The sequence below is a fragment of the Castor canadensis genome, chromosome 15 (assembly GCF_047511655.1).
Source record: "Castor canadensis chromosome 15, mCasCan1.hap1v2, whole genome shotgun sequence".
NCBI lineage: Eukaryota > Metazoa > Chordata > Mammalia > Rodentia > Castoridae > Castor > Castor canadensis.
In genome coordinates, this window is record NC_133400.1 from 49904807 (window position 1) to 49930199 (window position 25393).

The window sequence follows — 25393 nt, forward strand, 5'->3', positions numbered from 1 at the left end:
CTGCCTAGATTTTTTTCTACACCAAGCATATAGTAATTAAATAAGCAAAATGGACCCACATGTTATTAATATCTGGCCCTGAAAGCACAGTGGGAAATAATAGCTCTTGATCATCAGAGTAAATGGAAACTGTTTTGTGTCTTTTCAGATAGAAGAAACCTGAGCTTGTTGGAGGGCAAGAGACCAAGTTAAAGAGATGACAGAGCAGAGCAAATGAGTAGGCATATTAATAGGGAAGATATCCATAGACAAGAAATGACTTGTATCAGGCCAGGTAAGTTAAGGCATTACCTTTGAAATGACCAGAAGTTATTACTGCTATATGTGGCACTGAGAGTGTGTGTGAAGCTGAATGTCAAATTTGCCTGCTACACTCAGCAGTATTGTGCTAGATACGTTCTCAAAAATGATTTAGGCAAATCTTAAACCTGAAACAAGGTATGTGACATTCCAGGTTTCAATATATTTTCTCATATTTATTAACAGTAAATAAAATAACAATATAAAACTTATAAATTATAGTAAAGCACTTCAGAACTCCAGTATTGCCTCTAGTGAGTTCAGTTAAGTCCCTATTTCTGAATCAGGAGAAAAAGAGCTGGAATCAATAAAGATGTAGTTTCTGAGTTCAGCAGATCAGTTTCACATTGGTTGGAAACTGAAGAAAACCAGTGACCTGTGGAGGACACCCTCAGGTGGAGGCGGAATGAATAAGCTGCTTGACTCCCCAGACAGCAATACTCAGGGTCAGCTGTTAGCTAATCTTCTGGTACTGTGGCCTTGACATTATCTCTAGGACCAGCTTGTCTTGTGCCTGGGTGGGCACTGTAGGGGAGGAAGTGCAGGGGAGGGTCTGTCAGCCTCTACATCCTTCCTCTTTGTCATATCAGCCTTGGAGTTGACAACCGGAAGAATAATTGCTTCTTTACCCACCTCAGAGAATTTCAATAGCCTTGCGTTCTCATGCTCTTTTTTCTCTGTTTCCCATTTTGTCTCAGAGAAAAGGACATTCATCTTGGTTTGATTTTCACAGCCAGATTAAAAATAAATCATTAAAATAAAAAGAAGGAAAAAAATTCTATTTTTTCTTTCCGTGTTTGTAAGAGAACAGCCTATTAGAAGTCTTGAGCTCTCAGATTTCTTAGGAATAGGTAAATTCCTTCCTTCCAGTCTCAGAATCCTGGAATTTCCTTAAAACAGAGTAAACCCAGAGTGTTAGATTTACTCTGTCATATTTCAACCTGATTGTTTCCCATACTATGTATACTCACGCATGCGTGCCTGCACACACACGCTCACACTTGCACACACTCAGTGCTTTTCCCCTCCCCTTGAGTATAGTTCCTGCCTTCCCTATCATACCCAGTTCCCTGGCAACGTGTGGATGGCAGGAACAAGAGCTAGCAGTCAGATGCCACATGCTACCTTACACATGTCCAGACTGGTGGTACTTTAAACAAGACTTACTCGAGTGGAGTAACAGAAGCTAGCAACGGAGTCCCCTCCATGAGAGGATGGGAAATTCTCTTCTGAGAGAACTCAGGTGAGTCCTGACTGGATATTACCTTCCTGGGGAGAGAGAGCAGGAATCAGGAGGCTGGGTGTCTGCATTTGTAGCATGGGTGGGCAGGCTGTGCTTTAAGAGGTTGAATCTGAAGACGGTATTCTTAAGAGCACAGGAGACTCCTTTTGCTTTACTGTTGGGCAATGGTCAGTTGCTAGATGTAGAAAAAAATAGTGGATGCAAAGTCAAATTTCAGTTTCAGGAAAACTTGTTAATTAGTTAATATTTTTTTTACTGTGGCTCATGCAACATTTTGGGCATTATTCAGCGGGTCACACACCACAAATTATTTTATCTTTGTTAGTGTGAAATACAAATTTAACTGTGAATATTATCTGGCAATCCTAGACATTGTCACTTGAATCTTTCTGCTGCTCTTTCCCCTTATTTGGGGTACAGAACTTACCTTCCTATCCATGTGGTCAGTATGAGAATGACCAGTGAGGATTTTGAAAAGTATGGATGCAAAACAGGCACTCCCATGCTTTTGATTTCAATAATGCTGCTTTTTGGTGATTTTTAGCCTTGCTTTGCAAATTTTAGAACAGCTGAAGGTAACAGATTCTATTAATCTTACATTTTTCTTAATCTTAAGTAATTGGCTTTCGAGCATCCTGCCTCCCCATTCACTCTCCCAAAGAATAGACCCTCACTAGACCGACCTGCCCAAGGCAAAGCCCAGCCCACACTACCCGCATGTTCCAATGGTGCCTTCATTCTCCATTGGCTAACATCTAAGCAGACTCCCCATTCTGGATTTTAAGGTTCCGAATATTCTGAATCACTTGCTTATTCTCGTCTCACTTTTTGCATGCCTCCATTATCTAATTTAGCACCTAGTCTCCAACTGTCTCCACCTAAGAGTGAGTGAAAAGCACAGTCAAGATCCCCTATGTCTCCCTAGAGCTTAGCACAGTGCAGGCATTTAAAGAAAGTGTGTCACATTATCAAATTAAATGTACTTTTCTGTCCTTTCTGCCATCATTGTATTATATGGATTTTATACTCATCAACCTGACCATTTGCTACTGTTTTAATTTCAAGGTTTGCCTGACAGATCTTTGGCACCAAATTTCATTTTCAATCATATTTACTTATCAAAAAATCCATTCTGCAATCAATGCTTCATCTGCCAGGCTCGTGCCAGAAATTATTCTTTCAATATTCTTGCAGACAGTTTAGATACATTATGACACTGAACCTATCCTGCCAAGTGTCACAATTTCATATGTAAAAAGTATTTTAGATTGGGGATTATTTGGCCACAAAGATAATGCCTTTTATAATTTGATCTTCCTGAAACCTTTGTTAATATTCTGCAGAAACACTCTTTACATAAGTGTTTTCTGGTTGGTTTAAAGAAGCATGTATAATTTTGACTGAAATCAAGGAATGGAATGTATTGCTGTATGAAGTGTTCTGCTTTGAAATACTGAGAGTTAAGAGAGCCTTTGGTTTTACATTTTCTCTGTATGTTGTTTTAAAAATATTCCCACTTATACCTGCTACCATGTTCTGATAAGGTTGCAACCATGGACTTCTCTTACTTTATAAAAATTAAAGAAGCTGGAGGAAACAGATTCAACTTAACAGTGTCATAAATGAAGTCATTTAGACTCAAAGAGGTGGTTGACTAAAATTCATGATTGCAAAGATTCTTTCTGACTCTGCTCTTCAGTGTTTGCTTTCTGCTTATTCTCCTACAAGTCACTTTGGGAGAGATCTGTTTGGTGGACTTGAGCTCTATTTTAAAATCTGGTATCCAGGAAGAGCAAAGATCAGGGTGTTGTTTCAGGAGATCTTGTTGACATTCAGAATTGCAGCCTCCTTAGTCCAGTATCTTCTCTCCATTCTTCATACCACACACTTCAGGTGGAGTTCTTAGGACTGAAAGAACTCTTGAGGCTCAGCAAAGTTGTCATCTTTGCATTGATACCAGCTGCTGCTAATTATCTCAGGCTTTCTGTCTGCAAGGCACAGTGTTAGGAAGTTCAGAGCATTATCTCATGACTTTTCCATACTTAATCAGTGAAGTGGTTGTTATTGTTATCCTCACTTACTATGAGCTTAGAAAAATGCAACAAAAAATTAAATGGACTATATAATTGGGTACATTTAATTTTTGGTCATAGATGATATTTTATTCACAGTAAGTAAAATTTGGGAATTTCTGTCTTGAGCATTCCATGATTTAATGAACTTGGAAAGGCAGTTAGCAACATTACTTAAAGATCATACAAGCAGAGAAAAAGGAGGCAGTTTCTGTTATTTTTAAATAAATTAGGCAATTTTTCCAGTTTTTTGAGACATTATTGACAAATAAAAATTGTATTATTGAGGATATACAATGCAACATTTTGATACATGTTTACTTATGAAGCGATTACTAAAAACAAGCTAATTAGCATGCTATCACCTTAATTACTGATTTGTTTGTGTGTGTGTGTGTGTATGTGTTCATGGTTAGAACATTTGAGATCTAGTCTTATGAGTTCACCTAAAAACCATGAAGCCAAGTTAATCACTTCTATTCCATCAAAAATGCAGCTCTTACTACTATTCTTATCATTAGCATCATTTGCTTATTAATTGTATGCTTTTGTTGTCTTCCACTAGAATACAAACTCCTTGCAGACACAGACCACAGGTGTTTTAGATGTAGCATTTCAGTGCACAGGCATCTGAGGGATCAAGTCAACACTCATTAACTGACTAGTGGCCTGACTTTCTCAATTACCAGTTCTACTCCCAGAAAGTGCTGCATGCATTTTGCCAAATGCATCCTCTTTGGATTTGAATTTATCTGTTCCTTTTCGTAAGCTGACCAAATTCTTTCAAGTTCCCTTTGCCCTGCTGGATTGTGATCTTCCTGAAGCAGGTGAATGTAGGTCTTGTGATGGCTCCACACTTTTCACATGTTGTTGCCTGAAACAGCAATAGTGTCCAGAATAGTGATTAAGGTCTTGATCTTTAGAACTGAATCATATGTGTTTGATCTCATTCCTGCTCTTCCTGTAATTCTTGACAAGTTCCTTGTCTTTCTGACTCAATGTCCCATCTCCAAAGTGGATATAGAAGATTGCCAGATCTAGGTTTAGTGGTGAAGATTAAATGACATGATATCTAAATGTTAGCAGAGTCATAGCAGGTAGCTATTATTTAACTATTTTTGTTATCTGAAGTTGTTTTAGTATTCAGATTCTTGAGTAATAGTGTATTTTGTTTAATGAATCTCTCCTGGGAATTACTTGACTAATAAGGAGCCTCATTCAAATGCAGTAGAGCTACAACAGAGAACAAGGTAGAAGAATTCCACCTACTGGGACTTATTCTAGTGTGGAGAAATGGTAACAATTAAATTATTAATTGATTGTGATAAGTACTACAAACAAAATACAGCAGAGGGAGGAATTGAGAATGTCTGGCAGGTATGTGTATCACAGGTGTGTGTATGGTATGGAGATCTGACCTGTAAGGAGAAGTCTAGGTAATGAGAATGCTCAGACATCTTAGTTATTTTCTGCTGCAATAATAGAATAGCTCAGACTGGGTAATTTGTTTCAAAGAGAGATTCATGTCTCACAGTTCTGGAGGCTGAGAAACCCTGGCATAGCGCCAGGATCTGGTGAGGAGGGCCTTCCTGCTGCATCATAATGTGATGGAGATTGAAGGGCAAAGAGCATGCATGCAAGAGGGCAGGCTTTTATAACCAATCCATTCCTGTGATAACACCATTATAGTCATGAAGGTGGTTCCCCATGACCTAATCACCTCTTAAAGACTCCACCTCCCAATACCATCAGTGAAAATTATATTTCAACATGAATTTTGGTGAGGTTACTTAAAGCACAGCAGCTGTCTAAGCAAAGATACATGGGATTCACTTCCAGACATAGAGATTATAGGGAAAGGCTCTGAGTCAGGTCTGAGCATGGATGCAGTAGGATGGGAGGCTAGGAGGATATTGGGTCAGTGGGAGGGTTTGGGCTAGTACATGACCACTCCCCACTCCACAGATGATTGTTCCAAGCTGTTTCCCCCTCAATCCTGTACTTTTCTCACTGTCTAAAATCACTCTGTTCATTGGGTCATTTCTGCCTGCATTGCAGATGCATCGATCATCTAACCTCAGGTAGAAAAGTATTTTTTGAGACCATAGATTGCCTCCTCTACTCCATAGTCTATGCCATCTCTCTTGTCCAGGTTAAATAGCCATGCTGTCTCTAGGTTTCAGTCTTTTAGTAACTTCCTATTTCTTAAGGAAACACTTAAGTCAATGGATGGAGAAGGACCATCAAAGTGTAAGATGAGATTTTGTGGGCAATAAGAGGAGGGAAAATGAACACCTGTGCTCAGAGTTGAATTTAAATCATGATGACAAATGTTCTCCTTTAAAAATGAACCAATACTTCATATGTGCTCCAGAGACTTGAGTCAAAACAAAACAAAACAAAAAACAAATAAAAAAAAGAACCAATATTGATGGGAAGCCTTTATGAGATAATGTTCTTGACCTCAAGAGAAAAATGAAACATCCAGTGGAAATGGCTTTGGAAACATATTTTAAACATATATAGGATCTGCAAAAATATTGTACTTAATCCTTCTGCTGTAGCTTTAAGAAAATGAGAGAGGACTGGAGGCATGGCTCAAGTGGTAGAGCAAGGCCCTGAGTTCTAACACCAATATAGCCAAAGAGAAAAAAGAAACAGAGAGTGATTATATAGCTTCAGATTACAATTAATCTGAAAATGATTAAAGCTTGTTAAGGTCACCTTTGCTTTGGAGTTGTGAAACCAATGTGTAACTTATGATGTCAAGTCATCTGTCATTTCACCTAAACCACAATAGCCTTTTCAGATAAGGTAGATGTTAATGTGTTCTAGGCAGAAGCACAAACAATGCTCTAAAGAAAGAAGTGAAAGGAAGGAATGGGATTCTGAATTAGGAATGGAAGGAAGAAAGGACATTTTTGAAGAATTGCCCTTTGTATTATGCTGTAAATGCTGAGAAGCTGTAGTAACATAAGAAAAAAATTTCCAAATTTAAGGGACCACCTGTGAAAATGTATGAGTGTTTAATGTAGCTTTTAAGGAACCTAAGATTAATTCTCCATAACTGCAGAATATTTTTAAAGGATGGAACCACTAGGGAGAGAAGTTAAAAATGAGTTTTGGGGATTGGGATAAAAAATCTTAAAAGGCACTAGTGAGGTGGCAAGATGGTGAACATTTATGAGCTGGAGAAAGATGAAGTGTGGCTTAGATTTTAGGGAGAGATGCCTATTTGCAGTGGGGAAGATGGAATGACAGAGAGAGATGGACAAATTTAAGAAACTCTTAAAATATTCCAAATATTAAATGGTAAAGTTGAAATTCACTAAGGAACAATGAAAATGAAACATTCAGAGAAAATAAGTTCACCCCCAGAATCTTTTCAATGTTGGTCATTCAAACATTCAAACTACAAATGTGGTCTGTAAGAAGATTGAAATAATTCCTTAACAAAACTTATGCTTGCCCTGTCCTCTCAATGATCTCTCCATCATTAGAAAATCTTGGGATACGTCACACATCTGGAGGTGGAAGAGGCAAAGAGGCAGGGAAGTGGCACTTAGGCTTCTCAGCTTCCTCCTATAGCTACAACCCCCCATGAGATCTACCAGATGGAGGAAACAAATGGTAAGACACAGAAACAACTCACCCTGCTTAGTCACTTCCTTTGCTCTAAGATAACATGTTTCTCTTTTTCCATACCCAACCATTACTCATCCTTCTGTGGGCCCTTCTTCCAATAAAAGAGCCACAAGAGAGTACCAAAAGCTTTCCAGATTTTAATCTCATTGTGTCCCAGGGCTGCTGCCAGGAAAGAGAAAATACATTTGTCAAGCACCAAAATGGAGTCAAACATCTTGTATAGTTTGATTGAATCCTCAAATAACAGCAGGAATAAGGAAGGTGTTGTTATCCCTCTCTGGCCATAACAGAATGCCTAATTTGTGAAGAACAGGTTTATTTCCTATTGCTCAGGAGGCTGGGAAATCCAAGGTCGAGGAACCCACATTGGGAGAGGGCCTTCTTGCTCCATCATCTCTGGGTGGAACATCAAGAGAGCAGGCATAAGAGAGAAGGAATGGGACTTGATTTATCCTTTATCAGGCTCACACTCCCTAGATAATTAATCCACACCCACAACAATGGCATCAATCTATTTACCAGAGCAGATCCCTCATCTCCTAATCCCCTCTTAAGTACCTCACACTTAACACGTCTTCATTGTGGACCAAGTTTCCAATACATGAGGGACAAATTCAAACCCATTTTTTTAAATAGGCTGTATGTTCTACAGAAGTTTTAGGTTCATAGGAAATTGAGTGGTAGGCACGGAGATTTTCCTCATACCTCCTCTATTGTCCTCACATACGCATTACCAACATTCCTTGCCCGGGTGGTGCATGTGATGAACCTACATTGAGGTTTTGATACACCTTCATTATCCCTCAGAGACCATAGTTTATATTTGGGTTCACTCTTGGTGTTGTACATTCTATGGGTTTAGGCTGAGGCATAATAGGTGTATAGTATCATGCATAATATTTTCACTGACTGTAAAAGTCCTTTGTGGTACACCTGTTCATCCCCCACTTCCCTCCAACTCCTGATAACTACTAATCTTCTACTGTCTCTTTAGTTTTACTTTCTCCAGAATGTCATATTTGGAATTATATAGTGTGTAGTCTGTCTGTCTTCTTTCACTTGGTAATATACAGTAGGATAATAGAGTTTTAGTTTCATGGTTTTAAGAGATGATTTCAGTTACTTGACATGAACTCAAAGCCCATATGACTTCTCTGAGTATTTGAGAGAGGTCTTCTGTAGCTCTTGGGGCAGGTGGGTCAATGTTGCATCCAGGGCCTCTGAAACAGTGCCATTCTCAGAGGTCTGGGAGGCCTGCTGTACAGTCTTCTGCTGGTTTCTCATCTATATGAATAAACAACAGGAAATCGGTTTTATTCTTTTGCATACCCATAGCAGGTGCATATATTACACCCAGGGCACATGAATTCTTTTCTTCACCCATCTCACTGCCCATCTATCTGTGCAATGCACACACAATGTGTACACACCATGCAAACAAGCCTTGGTCAATTAAAAATAACACCATGATTTCTTAGTAATAACATGGAAACTTGTGAGTTATAGGTTATATTCTAAATACTCTTGAATATATTTTGATGTCTATATGATCCAGTTTTCCAAAGATGACAGTTTACTGTATGGAAATGTCACATTGATCCCCATTAATATGCATAATTAATATATGCTGATAAAAGATGATAATTTAAAGTAAGATTCAATGATAGAAATTTTATACTACCTGTAGTGAAATCATGCACAGCCCAAATTCCTTTATCAATATGGATTTAGAATTTACTTCTTGAAGAAATCCATAGAGCTGGGGGTGTACTTAGTGGTATAGCGTGTGCAAAGCACTAGGTTCAATCTTCCATCACAGAAGAGAATCATAATCAAATCTCTGAGGCTGGGCATGGGCGCACACCTGTAATACCAGCTACAGAGGGAGTCATAGGTAAGAGAATTGGTCTGAGGCAGGCCCTGGGCACAAACTTGAGACCTTACCCAAAAAATAACTAAAGAAAAAAGGGCTGGGGGTATGGCTCATGTGGTAGAGAACCTGGCTTGCAAATGCAGAGCTTTGAGTTCAAAACCCCAGTACTCCATCCCCAAAAAAACCTCCATAAATGTTCTTATGAAACTGTTCTTAGGAAAACCATCTACTGCCCTTCAGGACTAAAGTTACCACATTAAAGGCAGGAAATAGGGCTTTATTCTCCCTCCCATGCCAGCTTCTTGAAGAAAGAAAGATACTAAACCAAATAAGGAACAAGAAAATGGGCCTTAAGATTGAATCCATTCATTCCCCTAGCATTCTGTCACTACTTTTAAGAGTTGCTGGAAGCCAACCTCTGTGTCAGGTGTTAGTTAATAATTAATAATAGTTAATAATTAAGCAAAGGTGTTATTTGACAACATTTTAGTGATACTTTTCTACTTTACAGAAGATGGAAAAAAAGTATGAGTTAAACATTTTCCAAATAAGCTGTTTTGGTGACCTGTGTAAATATTTTGTATTGCCACTTTTATCCATTTTCACATAAGGTTGAGGGTACATTAAAAATGGAGGAAGAAAGCCAGACATTGTGGTATGCTCCAGTAATCCCGGCACTTGGGAAGTAGAGGTAGAGGGTTGAGGCCAGCCTGGGCTATGTAGTGAGATCCTATCTCAAATAATTAATTAAAAAGGACAAATAAACAGGGAACTTACTACAGAGGGGATCTGGGGAGAATTGAAAAGTTGCCCACGAAGAGTACGGGTGGTGTATTCTGGGTCCCAGATATGAGATTTATTCTTTACTTCAAAATCCTAATCATTGAGGTTATCATACTCCCCAGTTCTTAATTTAGGGTCATCCCTGGTCTGTGAGAATGCATTGTCATTACTTTTATTTTTCTCCTTTCTCACTAATTGTGAATTTCTCTTCCCTTCTCAAAAGTACTAATTTTAATGTTTCATATATCTAGTCTTGCAGTGCAAGGCTTTTGGAAAAGATGCAGTGTTACTTGTGTTTGAGACTTTAATATTCGTGAATGATGCCATGCTATCAGCCAAGTTTATTTTCTACTTTCTTAGCAATGTTTTTGAGATCATTGTTGTTAGGTTGATGGCATCTGCTTTGCAGCTACTTACTTTTGCATGCTTGTTCATCATCTGCAGGAATCTCACTCCATTGCATTCCTCCATTGCTGCACCCAGCTCTGGCAGGTGGCACACACTACATACCTTCAGGGAAGGGTACCCTGGAATGTGCCTTATGTCTTTTCCAAGAGCTGTACTACCCACTCCACAGTTCTTGGGAGTTTGCTAATCTTCATATCCTTTCCTACACTTGTGAAATCCATGTTTCTGAATTTTGAAACTGCTGTCAAAAGTTTGTCAAGTATTTTGCCTAAATGTATTATATTCTATTGTTTCCTACATCCTTTTCGATTACCACACACATTGTGAATACTATAGACTCATCCCCAGTGGTTTAGCCATTGCAAATGTCTCTTTCCACCAGTCTTCTATCTATCTACTTTCTTTATTTTTCTGTTATTGTTGACCAAAACTCTAAATAATGATACAGTCAAACTCATAAACATTTTATCTCATGGTTTGTGCTTTTGGGTTGTTTAAAACAATTAAATTTATTTTTATTGATTACTAAATTAAAGTAAGATTTACATATAGTAAAAGGAACAAGTCTTTTTTTTTCTTTTTCTTTTTTTAGTAATATAAGGGTTTGAATTCAGGGCTTTGCTTGCTAGGCAGGCCCACTCTACCCCTTGAGCTCTCCAACCCTTTTCGCTGTGGCTATTATTTTTTGAGATAGGCTGTTGCTTTTTTGCCAAGGCCAGCCTAAACCATGATCCTTCCATTTTAGGCTGTCCGCCACTGATGGGATGACAGGGCATGCCACTAGGCCAAACTTTTTTCCATTGAAATGGGACCTCCCAAACTTTTGCCTAGGCTGGTCCTGACCTGCGATCCTCCTTGAATTCTGCCTTCCAAGTAGCTATGAGCCACTGGTGCCCATCTAAGAGCAAGTCTTAATTGAAATGCTTACTGTTTTACAAACGTGGATATCCACATAGCCAGTACCCCAATTATGATGCATAAATTTTTCATTATTACAGGAAGTTCTGTCATGCTTCTTCTAAATACTGTTATGATTTCTTTTTATTTTCTCTCTTCTTCTTCTTCTTCTTTTTTAAATTGAGATAGGGTCTTGCTATGTAGCCAGGCTGGGCTGAAACTAGTTATCCTACTACCTCTACCTACCAAGTACTGGGATTGGAGGAATGTATCATTATACCACACCAGATAGTCAATGTCATAATTTTTATTGCCGTGTTTTCACTTTTACAAATGGACCCATACAATGTGAATGTTTCTGTCTTCTTTCACTCAGCCTTATATTGGAGAGATGCATCTATACTATGATCACCAATAGTTCATTCTTTTGTATTTTTGATTGTACCAGAGACTGATCATGTGCAAATATACAAGTGCATAATTGTACATTCTTTCTTTGTGCAAAATTTTACTTTGTCTATAGGTTTTTGTTTCTCTTGAATAATTTTCCAGAAGTGGAATTGCTAGATTATTTTTTGAGTTTTGATAAAGTTTACCCCACTCTTTTTTTCTTCAGTCCTGGGGTTGAATCAAAGGCCCAGCAGGTAGTAGGTGAGTATTGTACTACGGAGCTATATCCTCAGCTCTGTCCCACTGTTAGATCCCAAAGGTATTATTCTGAATTTTCTTCTGCTAATTTCATACTTTTACCTTTCTTATTTAGATCTTTAATCCCCACTAGTACATGGCATAAAGTAGGATTTTACTTTCTTTTTCCTTCCAAAAAGTAATCCAGGTAAGCCAGATTTTATAACTTCATCTATTAGAAGATTCATTTTCCCCCATTGATGCAGTTCCCTTCTTATTCTTTCTTATTTTTGCATACATTTGAATTTATTCCTTTGTGTTACATTTCTTTATATTGCATATTCCATTTCTTTGTAACTTCTTTATGTCATTACTTTTACTATTAGTCCATTGTTTTTACAAGTATGTTATGCTTGGTATTTGCCATAATTTTAGCCTCTATTTGTCTTAGTTTAGTGTAGGAAATATAAACTATGCCAGGCTTTTCTTCTTTTTTTTCAGTAAGAAACGTTTCAATACAGATACCTGGGTGCTCATTAGTCACTAGAATGGCTGAGGTTGTGGATTTGAGAATTGACCCAGGGCAGCTACCATTGCTCAGAAAGCTTTTTTTCACATTGAAGAACTTCCACCACTGTCAAGGCTGTCCCAGGAAGGCATATTTGACCACAATGCAGACAGAGTCCTCTTGCTCTGCTGTTTGTCAAAAGAGTAAAGACTCCTGGCATTTTGGGCAGCACCTAATCTGATGATTATTCTTTTACACGCTCACACTCTCTCTCTCTCTCTCTCTCTCTCTCTCTCTCTCTCTCTCTCTCTCTCTCTCTTAAATCTGTGTACATGAGATGAGTCTGACATGGTTGCTGCTTTCTGGCCTCTCTGATTGAAAAGAGGAATGGCTAGTGACATTTTCATTAACTGTGTCCTGACACACCTTCTTTACTCTCCATTTCAAAATTGATTTAGCACTTTGAGGACTTTCTCTTCCCACAACATTCAGCCCTTTTTTTTCATTTTTCTTTTATTATTCATATGTGCATACAAGGCTTGGTTCATTTCTCCCCCCTGCCCCCACCCCCTCCCTTACCACCCACTCCACCCCCTCCCGCTCCCCCCCCTCAATACCCAGCAGAAACTATTTTGCCCTTATCTCTAATTTTGTTGTAGAGAGAGTATAAGCAATAATAGGAAGGAACAAGGGGTTTTGCTGGTTGAGATAAGGATAGCTATACAGGGCATTGACTCACATTGAACATTCAGCTCTTTGAGGACTTTGTCTTCCCACAACATTTAAAACTGAATTTGAGAATTTTATCAGAAGTGCCAGCATGAGTTTTGATTGTGATAACATTAGATACATAGTTTAATTTGAGGGCTAAAGTGCTCTGCTTATGCAGAAACACTATTCCAATCAAGACATTTATTCCAGTTTTTAAAAATCATTTAGGTTTTTATGCATTCTTTGTTCAGTTGATATCTATAAACAAGAACAACAAACCCATGAACTACATTTTTCTACCCTGTTATTGCTAATATATTATTGAATTTTAAGAAATGATTTTGTCTCTATCAGCCTTGATGAATTTCTTTCTTTTTTTACTGCTTTGTTAATTTTATTGAGTTTTCTATGTGGTGACTATGTAATCTAAAAGGTACAGATTTTTCTATCCCTTTTTATTTTTCATAGCTTTAAAAAATATATCAATATATGTTTAATAATGTCAGTATTCTTAAACATTCTTATCTTGAAACTGATCTTAATACTTTTTCTAAATTTTCCCATTAAGTTGGCTTCATAGTCTTGTTATATTGTAAAAATCAATTTTATAATAAGCTTTATGAGAATTTTTATTGTTAATGGAGGCTCAACATTATCAAATGAATTTTTAAAGCTTCTGAGGTAACTATTTAAATAATTCTCCCAGATTTCAAAGGAGTTTAATTATGTTAATATATTTTTAATTCTAGGATAAAATTCACTTAATTGTGATGTTTATTATTTTTACAGAACTTTTCAATTTAGTTAACTCATATTTTATTGATGATTACTATATCCATTTTTGTGAATTTGGGATTGAATTTCATTAGTGAATTAAGTCTATGATTATTTTTCTTTTGTTTATTTAATTTTGGAATAAAGCTATGTTGCTTTCATTAATTGGATTTAGCATTATTTTACATTTTTCTACTTTTTGGAATATCTTATATAAGAGAGAGTATATTTGCTACCTTGACAAAGATTATGCATGGAATTGTGGACTTTTTTAAGTTATTCAGTGTACTTATATGCTGACTTTTGCATTCTATTTTCTGAGGTATCTATATCTATTTTAAGTGATCATATTTATTATGTATACTATTTTAGAGTTGTCTAATATCTGTAGCATATTTTTATATTTTATTTTTTGGTGGAGGAGTCTTGCCTTTTTACTTAATTGGTCTTACCAGATAAAGCATTTTATTGATGGTATTGTTTTTAACATTTAGTTCACTATCACACTTATTCCTTTCTCTTTCCAACTTCTTGAGGTAAGTGCTTACTTTGTCATTATTAATAGTTTTTGTTTTCTTAGGAACATATTTTATAAATTTCTTTTCTTCCATTTTAAATTACCTTTCAAGGAGTCTTGTGCAACTTTCATTACTGTTTTACTATGTGTTTTCAGAAATTCCTTTATTATTCCTTTTTTAACATAAGGAATACTTAGTGCACTACTTATGTGTAGACATGTACATTTTTACTAACAATTTTATTATTGACTTTTTAAAATTTTACTTCTTGGCAGAGAAACAGTGTGCAGATTTGGGGGAAATAACTTTGGAGATTTCCTTTGTGGAGCTAGGAAGTCATAAGCTAAAATAAGTATTTGAAAAATTTTAAAAAGAATAAAGCAGAAAGTATGAAAAATTTCCCATAATCTCAACACTGCTTAAAATTCATTTTAAAGTTCAATACTTATTTTATTAAATGATAGACTACTAACTGTTGTTGATTCAGTTAACAATTTCAACATCATTTATTTCCCATCATCTGAATTCCTCTTGATAACAAAATATAGCATGTATGGTGGAATTTAATGTGCCATTATGTTCAGTAACATTATTGATATAGAATTCTAATTAGGTTCCTACTAAGGTTAAATACTTTTCTGTTTTTTAATTTTAAGATACAAAATTCTGTGGGTAAGTAAGTTATTAAATTACTAATAACCTTCAGAAGAGGTATAAGATTCCTTCTTCATTGACTTCTTTAGGAACATTAAAACATGAGAAAACTGGATTCCAGGGAAACACAAAGAAAAGAAGACAAAAACACATAAAATTTGCCTTGTTCACAGTCTATACTTTGAAATGATAATTATACCCAGATTTGGTGATGATTGTGAATATTCTATAAAAATCTCTAAGTCAGAACTCATCCTATAAAAGGGCCCTTTCCTCTGTAAATCTAATTTGCTTTATATTTAAGAATTATATTCATTGCTTATTGACCCTGTCAATATCTAACACTATTTCCTGAATACTTACTTGGGAGCAATATTTGGGAAAGGCATTTCCTCAGTGTTGATCAACATTGGTTCTCTGTGGTCATGTTCTGAAATGTGTTCATATCTGTGAGTGCTGTCAGTGTTAAGGAAAGAGACGCTTGGCAAAAAGAAAAGGTTTTAATGGTTGGGAAAGTTGGAGGTGTGGGGGATTTGAAGACTTGGAATAATCTCTTTTTTTCTATGTATTTCCATCTAGTTGCCTGAGAAAGAATCAAAAGAAGATCAGGAAGGAAAACTTAGGTGTAAAAAGGAAACGGTAAGAGCAGAGCATATCAGAACACATTTTCTCTAAGATTTACTTTCAGTCTGTGCCTTGAGAACTGAGACTTCCTAGAGACCCAATGCTGGGGTTCTTTGGTGGTTATCCCTATGGCTTGGCAGCAAGTTCAGGTGGTCATTCATCTCAACCAGAAAGACAGGACTTTAGTGTATATTTTTTGTCTCTTACTGGTTGTTTAAAGCAAGTGAAGGAATGTATAACTGGAATAAAGGATGTTTGCTTTCTGTTGGCTATTTGTAATAGTTATACTTTCAACCTATTCTCCATGGAATAGTCAGAATAGTCTTTGGAAAGTATAGGTTTAACCATGCCTGTTCCTTGTTTACAATCATTGCATTGTTTTCTATTGTAGTCAGAATAAGATCTAAGCTCCTCACCAATGGCTACTATCTTACAAGAATTTGCCCCTGCACATCTCTCCAATCTCATTCCTAAACCTCCACTCTCTCCAGGCATCCACTCCGTCTTACATTCTTCAAGCCACCAAGCTCAGGATTGCCTCCAGACATTGGTGCATACTACTCTTTCCCTGAACAAATATTTTTTCTTAAATATTATTTTCCATACTTGGACTGACAGTGTCTTCTCCTGGAGGTATTAGCTCTTGTGCCTTCCTTGGAAAGACCAGTTCAACTAGAAGAGGAAGAACTTTGCTTCTGCACCCCATGATTTTCTGCCACTATCTCCTACTTATCTGGCCTTGACCTCAAGTTGTAACTGTTATTTCAGCTTCTTATAGCCTTTCTGCCTTTACTTACCACATGTGCTTCAAGGCACTAACCACGTCTGTTGTTAGTGTGTATCTGTTGCCCAATGCTTTCAAGACAATCAATGGAAAAAAGAAAAAAAAATACAAAAAGAGCAGATATCTGGATCTTGATATCTTGCCCCAACTTAGATGAACAGAAACATCCTCCCCTATTTGTTAACCACAGGCTTTTCTTATCTTTGTTCTCAAGCTGCTTCCTAATCGTTTCATCTCAAGGTCTTTGTTTCTGCATCTGAGTTGGCCCTTCTGCTTGTTGTGAAGGGTAGACGATTGAGGGGAAGGCCCTAGTGCTTGTGGATGACATGAAATGATGTTCTCATGCATTATTCTTCTCTCACAAATGTTTCATGTACACTGTCTGTACAAAGGGAGCAGGTTACTTGATATGCCAACCCTCTGGGACAGAAGAGCAGTTATACTTATCCTGTGACCCTTTGCAACCATGGAGAGGAAATAGCATGACTCTTTTCTCAGGCTGCCATAAAATCGGTCTTGTATACAATCATTTAAACTGGGGTTTTAAGTTAGATATTTAAATTAGGCATTGAATTTAGACATAAACCAGGAATTTAAATGAGGCTTTTGTTTAATTATGTCTAAAGTGAGATCTGGGACTGGGATAAACTTTTGTTTAGCATGCACAAGGCCCTGGGTTCATCCCCAGCACTGCAAATAAATAAATGAATAAAAATAAAGTGAGATCTACACTAGATGTCATTCTCTAATTCTTTTCTGACAAAGGAACTGCAGTGTTGTCATTTTCAAATATGAGCCAACTCTTTATTACAAAAAGAAAACAACTAAATGAAGACATATTAAGTATCTTTAAGTTGTCCTCATACAAGGAAATTTTATGAGCAAAATTCAAAAACTTAGCCAGTCAGCTTGGTATGGAAGATCTGAACTGCATGACTATTTGGTCAGTTCATATCAGATACCTGTATCTTACATGGGCTAGAACTTGAGTCTGTTTTCTTTATGGATAATTCCATAGAATGATACTAATGTTACATTCTCTACATCTTCCTGGGACAATTTTGGGTGTTCTTTTTTAGCAGAATATTATTAATTTAATTTATAACTTGAAATATTTATAATAATGACAGTATGAGCTCTTTCAACTTATTTAACTTTTAAAATTTAGGTTCATAGCAATATAATAAAATAAAACTCACCATCTTCATGTGCATATTTTAATAAGTAAGAAAAATATACACAGTCATGTGTAACCACTACCACAATTGAGATATGGAATTTTCCATCACCACACCCCTCCTCTCCAGCTCTTGGTCACCACTGACCTAATTTCTGTTGTACTTTTTCCACTATGTCATAGAATCATTGTTTTATCTTTATTGAAGTCTCATTTTCACTTTCCTTGGGTTTTTTTTCTTATTGTTGTTATTCTAATTGTTTTTAATGCAAAACTTACTTTTTTCATTTTAGTTTTTCTTGTTTAGAAATAAGACTGTGCAAGAATATGGTTTTTACTTTAAATGATGTCACTCAAATGTAAAAAAGTTGATCTTGTGAAAGTAGAGGGTAGAATGGTAGTTGCCAGGGGTTGGAGAAGTTGGGGTGGGAGGAGATATATAATTTCAGTTAGGAGAAATATGAAAGTATCCTGCCTAGACAAATAGAGAGAGACAGAAAGTAGATAAGTCTGGGGGAGGGGAGGGAATATATTGGGAGGTGTAGAGAAATAAGGAATTGCTGCTAAAAGGGAGATTTTTTTAAATAAAGCAAATGCTCTAAAACTTATTTTGTTGATAGTTACACAACTGTGAATAAACTAAAAACCATTGGATTATCTACTTTAAATGGGTGAATTATATGACATGTAGTAATATCTCAGTGAGGCTACTAAAAGCATATAAAATTGTATCTATGTGCTATGAAAGATTATAGTCTTATTTTCAAGTGTTTTGCTACTTTTCATTTCTTCTTGGATATGAGCTGTTTTTGATTTTAAGCATTGTTTTACATTCTCAAATACAATTTTATTTCATTGTGACCCATATCTGTATGGTCTGTGTTATTTCTGCTTTGTGAATTTTATTGTAGTTTTCTTGATCATATTTATTAGCTTTGAGATAAATTATTTACATTCTGCACATTTTGGTTTCTTCACATGTAAGCTAGTCTTAAAATGCTACAACTTTAGGCTGTGGTTGCAAAAAAATCAAATAAACAAAAATCAATGCCCATAATTATCACAATGCCTGACTGGCACTAACACTTAATAAATGCCAGCTAGAAGAATGTTTGTTATTATGCCTCATAGGTTTTGAAGATATATTATGTGATCTTCTGTTCCATGATTATAATTTTAAAATGTACCAGTTACAAAACTCTTATATATTATACATTTAAGATATTCTCTACCCTGGCTTTTCCTACTTTTTTTTTAATGGCTGAAGGAAATTAATCTACTGTTATTTTGTTTGAGTTAACTTTCATGATTTCCTTTGCTTTGCTTAATATCATCCCAAATATTTTAGTGTGCAACAATTCGTGATGGCCGTAAGTGTCTGAGGGCTTTCATCATTATGATGCCATCCCCTGTCCAACTGGCATTTGCAGTAAAAGAAGGATAGTACAATAGGGTCCATATCCTCTGGAATGTGAGTTGGTCATGTGGTGGCATATGGGGAGATAGCTGGCCATTCCCTTGCAGATCACGAAGAAGCTTGAGTGAGTCCTTGTTTAGTGTTGTCTCATCCAATTTCCACAATTTAATCTATAGTTTACTAGGGTTGCTACAGCAAAGTACCACAGAGTCAGGGGCTTAACTAACAGAAAACTATCTTCTTACACTTCTGGAGGCAAGAAGTGTGAAAAATTAGAGTGGGCAGTGTTGAGTTCTTCTGAGCTTTCTTTGCTTGGCTTGTAGATGGCTGTCATCTCTGTGGCTTCATATCATCTTACCTCCGTTGTTGTCTGTAACCAAATGTCTTCTTCTGAAAATGACACAAGTCATATTGGATTAGGGTCTGTTCATATGAACATATTTTAACAACTTCTCCAAATACTGTCACATTTTGGGTTCTGGGGATGAAGGCTTCATTATATGAATTTTGAGAAAGACACAGTTTAGTCCAGAACATAGGTCAAGGTTATCCTTGGAAATTTTGGATTACTCCACTGTCTGGAAGCTGCTCATGGCCACAGGATGCAGAATTGTCCTGAGTTATTTAAGTCAGAGGTCATAGCCAGCTTTGTGTGCTAATAATACAACCTATATTTAATACTGGCTTGGACTTTGTGGCCAGACTCTTAGAACTACAGAGTTGAATGCTTAGTTCTTTATTTCCAACTTCTTTGTAGCAAAATGTTAGATGTTACAAAGTTCAAATGTGACTGTACATGTTCATTTTCTTTTCCTTAAAAGAACTCATAGGTTTTACATTCTCTGAGTAACAAAATACTTGGATATATTTTCCTTTTTTGGTGATTATTTGATCGTATTTTTCTCCTCACATCTTTGTGAGTATAGCTCCATTCTCTTGCTGTGGGTCCTGGGTCACTGATGATGTGGTGCACATATATTTTCTCCATGGATGTTCATGGAGTTCTTAGTTATTGCTCATGGAGTTATTATTAGTTATTCTTGTTTTACCCTTAGAATCAGAATTTTTTATACATCTTTATTTTTAATTTTTTTCCAAAATATTTTGTATCATAATTATCAGATAAATATTGTATATATTTAAGGTGTATGGTGTGTTTTTGTATGTCTGGTGCTGGGGATGGAACCTATAGCCCTTGCATGCTAGACAAGTACTCTACCACTGAGGCACACCCCATTTTCAGTAAGATGTTTTATGTAAGTGTGTATTATGCAATGATTACTACAATCAAACACATTAACAAATTAACATATCCATCATCCCACACAGTGGTCATATTTTCTGGTGGTGAGAGTGGTTGAGATCCACTCTGTTGGCAAAGTTCAAGTATACCATACATTATTTCTAACTCTCAAGCGCCACACAATGTGCTCTTCTTCCCCTGTGAAATCAATTTTCAGATTCATGTCTTTATTTCAGGACTTTCCTCTCTTTGAATACTTTAGGTTTGTTTGGTTTTCATTTCTAGCCAGAGATATTATGTGTGTATTTGACCTTTAATTTTTCATTATTGTCCTTCCTCTGATCATTCTACTTCTTAGTTTTCTATCACTTAATTTTCATTGCAACCATGCTTTACGTATTTCTTCTGTCTATTTAGAAGAATTGATTTTATTCTCTGAGGTTTTTAATGCTGTTTTACTTTCTCTAAGGATTTTATTATTTCCTTCAGTTGCTTTCCTGATTTAGGCCAGTTCGCTTTCTTCTGCATTTATCATAGTTATTATTAACAATAATAAACAGATATTTTTTATCTGCTTTGTAATATTACTTCTGCTTTTCATGTTTTATTTTTACTAATCAGTTTATTTATGTAACTTATGGCTTAATACTTTGAAAGGAAGCAGACCATTTATAAGGTAAAATTGTGTATGTGTGTGTCTAAGGAGAATATAGAAGAGAAATAAGCTAAGATCCTGACTTAAATTTTGGTATATTGACTTAGAAAATCTCCTCATCAAATAGTTCCTTCCCTTTGCCCAGGCACATCCCTATTCTCTGTGTAGTGGGCATGCTTGAGGTGGGCAGGCCATCATTCTTTTGATGCCTCCACAGTTTCTCTTACATTTAGGAGACTGGGAGGCAGAGAAATAAAAGGTGATGTGTCGGCAACCCTACCCTTCTTAGCCCTTCTCTATTATGGTATGGAATTATGTCTGGATAGAGTCAATTTTCATTTCTCTCATTACTGGCCTACATTTACTAAGTGTCTGCCACTGTAAATTTTTAGTTCTAATTTGTAGGAGCCTCTCATTTACCTTTAAGTATTTGTACATCCTCATGAAGGATAGCATGGAAGGCTGGGCATGGTGGCACATGCTTGAAATCCTAGCACTGGTGAGGGTGAGGCAGGAAAGGTCATGAATTCCAGGACAACCTGGACCCTATCTAAGTAAAAGCAACAAACAAACAAATAATCAACAACAGAGAAACAAGTCGTCTTTTAATCTTCTCCTTTTACTTGTCTTAAAGGCCATTTTGTTTTATGTGTTCTCCATACCTGTGATACTATGTTTGGTCTGATAATCTAGAAATTCTTTAGCCTTCTGATATATGGAGTTTTATTCTCCACATTTCATCTTTTATCTAGATTTCCCATTTTTTCTGAAAGGACTAACTCAGGATTGTAATTATATGTAAAATTTATACTGCAAATCTAACAATGACCTTTAGGGAAGGGCAATCAAATAATTCTTTGAAGTGCATTTTTGTCTTCAGAGAACCCATGGTATATTATATTATTCTCTTTCCTTGTAGGCAGGAAATGACCACATTTGAAGGAGAAAGTCAAGGCCAAGGTAAGGAAAGTAAGTCACTGCTTCTAATATTTTCATACTAGGGAAATGTAAATTTAAGCATCTAAACTGCCAGACAATTTATTGATAGGTTTTTAAAGATTAAAGACGTTATTTAGTCTTTACTGTCTCATAAAACTCATCTCATTCTTCTTTATTTATTTATTTTTTTTTGGTGGGACTGGGGTTTCATGCTTTCAAATCAGACACTCAAAAAACAGGCACTCTCCCACTTGAACCACACTTCTCTAGTCTCTCATTATTCTTTTTGACACTAGTATTTTTTACATGATTTATTTAAGCAACATTTAAAAAACTTATGTGGGAAGCAATTAGCCAAAATTCTAGTGATTTTAAATATTAGCTGGTAAGTAATAAATGTATTTTTTTCTTTGTTCAAGCAGTTACTCTATCAGCCATAATATCTAGGTGTAGTAATTATGCAACCACTCAAAATGGGCTATTGAGATATTTGATGTATTTTAAGAACCTTTGTAAATGTCACAATGTACCCCCAGCACAACCACAATAATAATAATAAAATAGAAAAGCAATATTCAGTTCAGGACAGAAAGGTCTAGAGGAAACTCACTTTTTCTTCTTTTTTCTCCATTTTTTGAGACATGATTAACAAATAAAACTTTTTTTTTCATTTTTCTTTTATTATTCATATGTGCATACAAGGCTTGGTTCATTTCTCCCCCCTGCCCCCACCCCCTCCCTTACCACCCACTCCGCCCCCTCCCTCTCCCCACCAATACCCAGCAGAAACTATTTTGCTCTTATTTCTAATTAATAAATAAAACTTATGTGTGATGATTTGATAGACATATACATTGTGTAAAGATGGCCACATCAAAATTATGTATTCATTACCACACGTAGTTATCATTTTGCAGGGGAGGAGACAGTGAGAAGACTTAAGATCCACTCTACTGGTAAATGTAATGTAAACAACACAACATTAACATTGTAGTCACCATGGTATACATTATGTCCCAAGAGCTTATCTGTAATTAAAACTTTGTAACATTTCATCAATCTCTCCCTATTTCCCTCACCCCCTAAAACCTGGTCACCACAGTCCTACTCTTTGTTTCTGTAAAAAAACCTTCCTCCTTTTTTCTTTCCTTCCCCTCCCTCCCTTCTCTCTCTGCCTGCCTCTCTCTCTCTCTCTCTCTCTCTCTCTCTCTCTCTCTCTCTCTCTCTCTCTCTCTCTCTCTCCTTTCTTTCTATTTCTATGGTGCTGGAATTGACCTGAGGGCCTTGAGCATGCTTACCAAGGAATACACACTTTCTCATCACTATTGCTTCAACTGTCTTCTTACTCTTCTTTTTTTATTCATTTATTCACATGTGCATACATTGTTTGGGTCAATTCTCCTCCCTGCCTCCTTCCCAACCCTCTCTCTCCTCCCCCACTCAGTTCCAGGCAGGTCCTGTACTGCCCTTATCACTAATTTTGTTGAAGAAAAGACACAAGGATAATAAAGAAGTTATTAAGGATAGCTATACAGAAATATTCCTAGCATTGCTTTCATGTACCCATGTTGATTCATCTCTAACTGTTCTTTACACTGGTTCCTGATCCCCTTCTCATAATAACCTCTGTTGCTTTAAGGTTTCTGTATTAGTTCCTCTGGAGTGGGGACATTAAATGGTTTCATGTTTTGGGTTTTCTACCTATTCCTATATCTCCTGTATGTGCTCTCCCCTTGTCATACTTCTCACTTTTCTTGAAAGAATTGGAAGCCTCACTTTTTGGAACTTTGTATCTCCCAGTCATACTTAAACTCTCCGTAACTTGCTTCTAATACTAAAACTGTACTGAATAAATTCCATAGTCTATGAAATAGACTTATTTCATCAAATGTCATTGCAACTTTAAATAGAATGACATTGAAAATCATTATAGTGCATCATGTATAAAATTGTTATATGAAACAATTATTTCAATTGTATGTAGATGTATGTGGGTATAGTAAACTAAAGTATAAAATATATTCCTAACCTTGGAACATGTTCAAAAACATTATATCAAATTTCATAAGACAATTACCAGTTTAAATCTTAATAACCCTGTCCTTGCACTTCTAAGTGTGGCTCAATATCTCCCTTCTGAGAAAGTCTCTTCCCCTGTCTAGAACTTCACTCTACAATTTGGGCCTTAGTCACTGGCTACTTGCCTAACCTAGCTCAAAATACACTTTCCTGGGTATAACCTAAAATGATGGTGTCCCTTAGTAATCAATTCTATAATCATTTTATTCTTTTGAAATGTTTGAATAAGATTGATCTTATTTCTTCTTCTAATCATTGGTAGAATTTTTCAATGATGGCAGATGCAAACACATTTGTAGTGGAAGATTGCTCATATTTTTTGTTTCATTTTGTCAGCTTTGCACATTTCTAATCATAGTTATCCTTTCAATTACACTTTCAAAGTCCTTAGCTTAAAATTGTTTATCATATCCTTATAAGTATTTAATGTTTGTAGGACCTGTTGTGATCCCCTACTTATCATTTCTAGTATCATTTCTGTATGTGCACACATAAGCACTTTCACTTGCTATTATGTCATTAGTCCATTGCATGAAACATAATCTCATTCTGTGTGTGTGTGTGTGTGTGTCTGTGTGTGTGTGTGTGTGTGTGTGTGTGTCTGTGTCTGTGTGTGTGTGTGTGTGTGTGTGTGTGTGTGTGTGTATGATGCTAGGGATTGGAACTAGGGCCTCATGCATGCTAAGCAAGTGCTGTAGTACCGAACTACCTGCCAGCCCTGAGTTCATTCATTTTATCAATAGTTTTATTAGTATATATTAATTATTCAATGAGATTTCATTGTGCTATTTCCATACATGTATATACTGTACTTTGATGAATTTTCCTCCATCTATTATTCATTCTAACCCCCCATTCCACTTTTAAAAAATGATTTTAACAGGTTTCATCATTCTATTTTCATGTATGGGATATACTTCAATCATATTCATGCCCACTTCCCTCTCTCCTTTCGCCCTCCTGCTGGTCCTCCCCAAAACAGTCCCCACCATTTTATACTTCTGTTATTAATGTTTTTAAGATACAGATTCCATGTGTGAGAAAAAACATGTGATGTTTGCCATTCTCTAGGGCTATTTCACTTAACATGTTGATTTCCAGTTCCATCCATTCCCTGAAAATGGCATACTTTCATTCTTCTTTCTGGTTGAATAATACTCTGTTTTCTCTCTATGCCATATTTCCTTTATCCATTCATCAGTAGGTAGACACCTAGGCTGATTCCATAGTTTGCCTATTGTGAATCGTGCTGCTATAAATATAAGAGTGCGCTTGTCTCTATTGTATGTTGACTTAAATTTCTTTGGATATATGTCCAGGAATTGTTTAGTAGAATGATATGGTATTCTACTTTTAATGTTTTGAGGAACCTCCATTCTAACTTCTATAGTGGTTGCACTAATTTACATTGCCACCAACAGTGTATGAGTGTTTCTTTTCCCCGCATCTTGCCAGCATTTTT

The 25393-nt window shown here is 36.3% G+C and overlaps 1 protein-coding gene across 3 annotated transcripts in view; it reads left to right on the forward strand.

The window, feature by feature from the left end:
• The first annotated feature begins 1274 nt into the window (after window positions 1-1274).
• Gcsaml (germinal center associated signaling and motility like) overlaps window positions 1275-25393 on the forward strand; it is a 45423-nt gene continuing 21304 nt past the window's right edge. Inside the window, exons 1-3 of one of the 3 annotated variants that reach the window (XM_074055382.1) lie at window positions 1276-1543; window positions 15593-15652; window positions 21833-21882. In XM_074055382.1, the coding sequence (XP_073911483.1) occupies window positions 1515-1543; window positions 15593-15652; window positions 21833-21882 (139 nt within the window). In that variant the 5' untranslated portion in view covers window positions 1276-1514. Of the gene's footprint in view, window positions 1544-15592; window positions 15653-21832; window positions 21883-25393 lie in introns of all 3 variants that reach the window. The other 2 variants (XM_020151839.2, XM_074055383.1) reach the window with 2 other exon arrangements.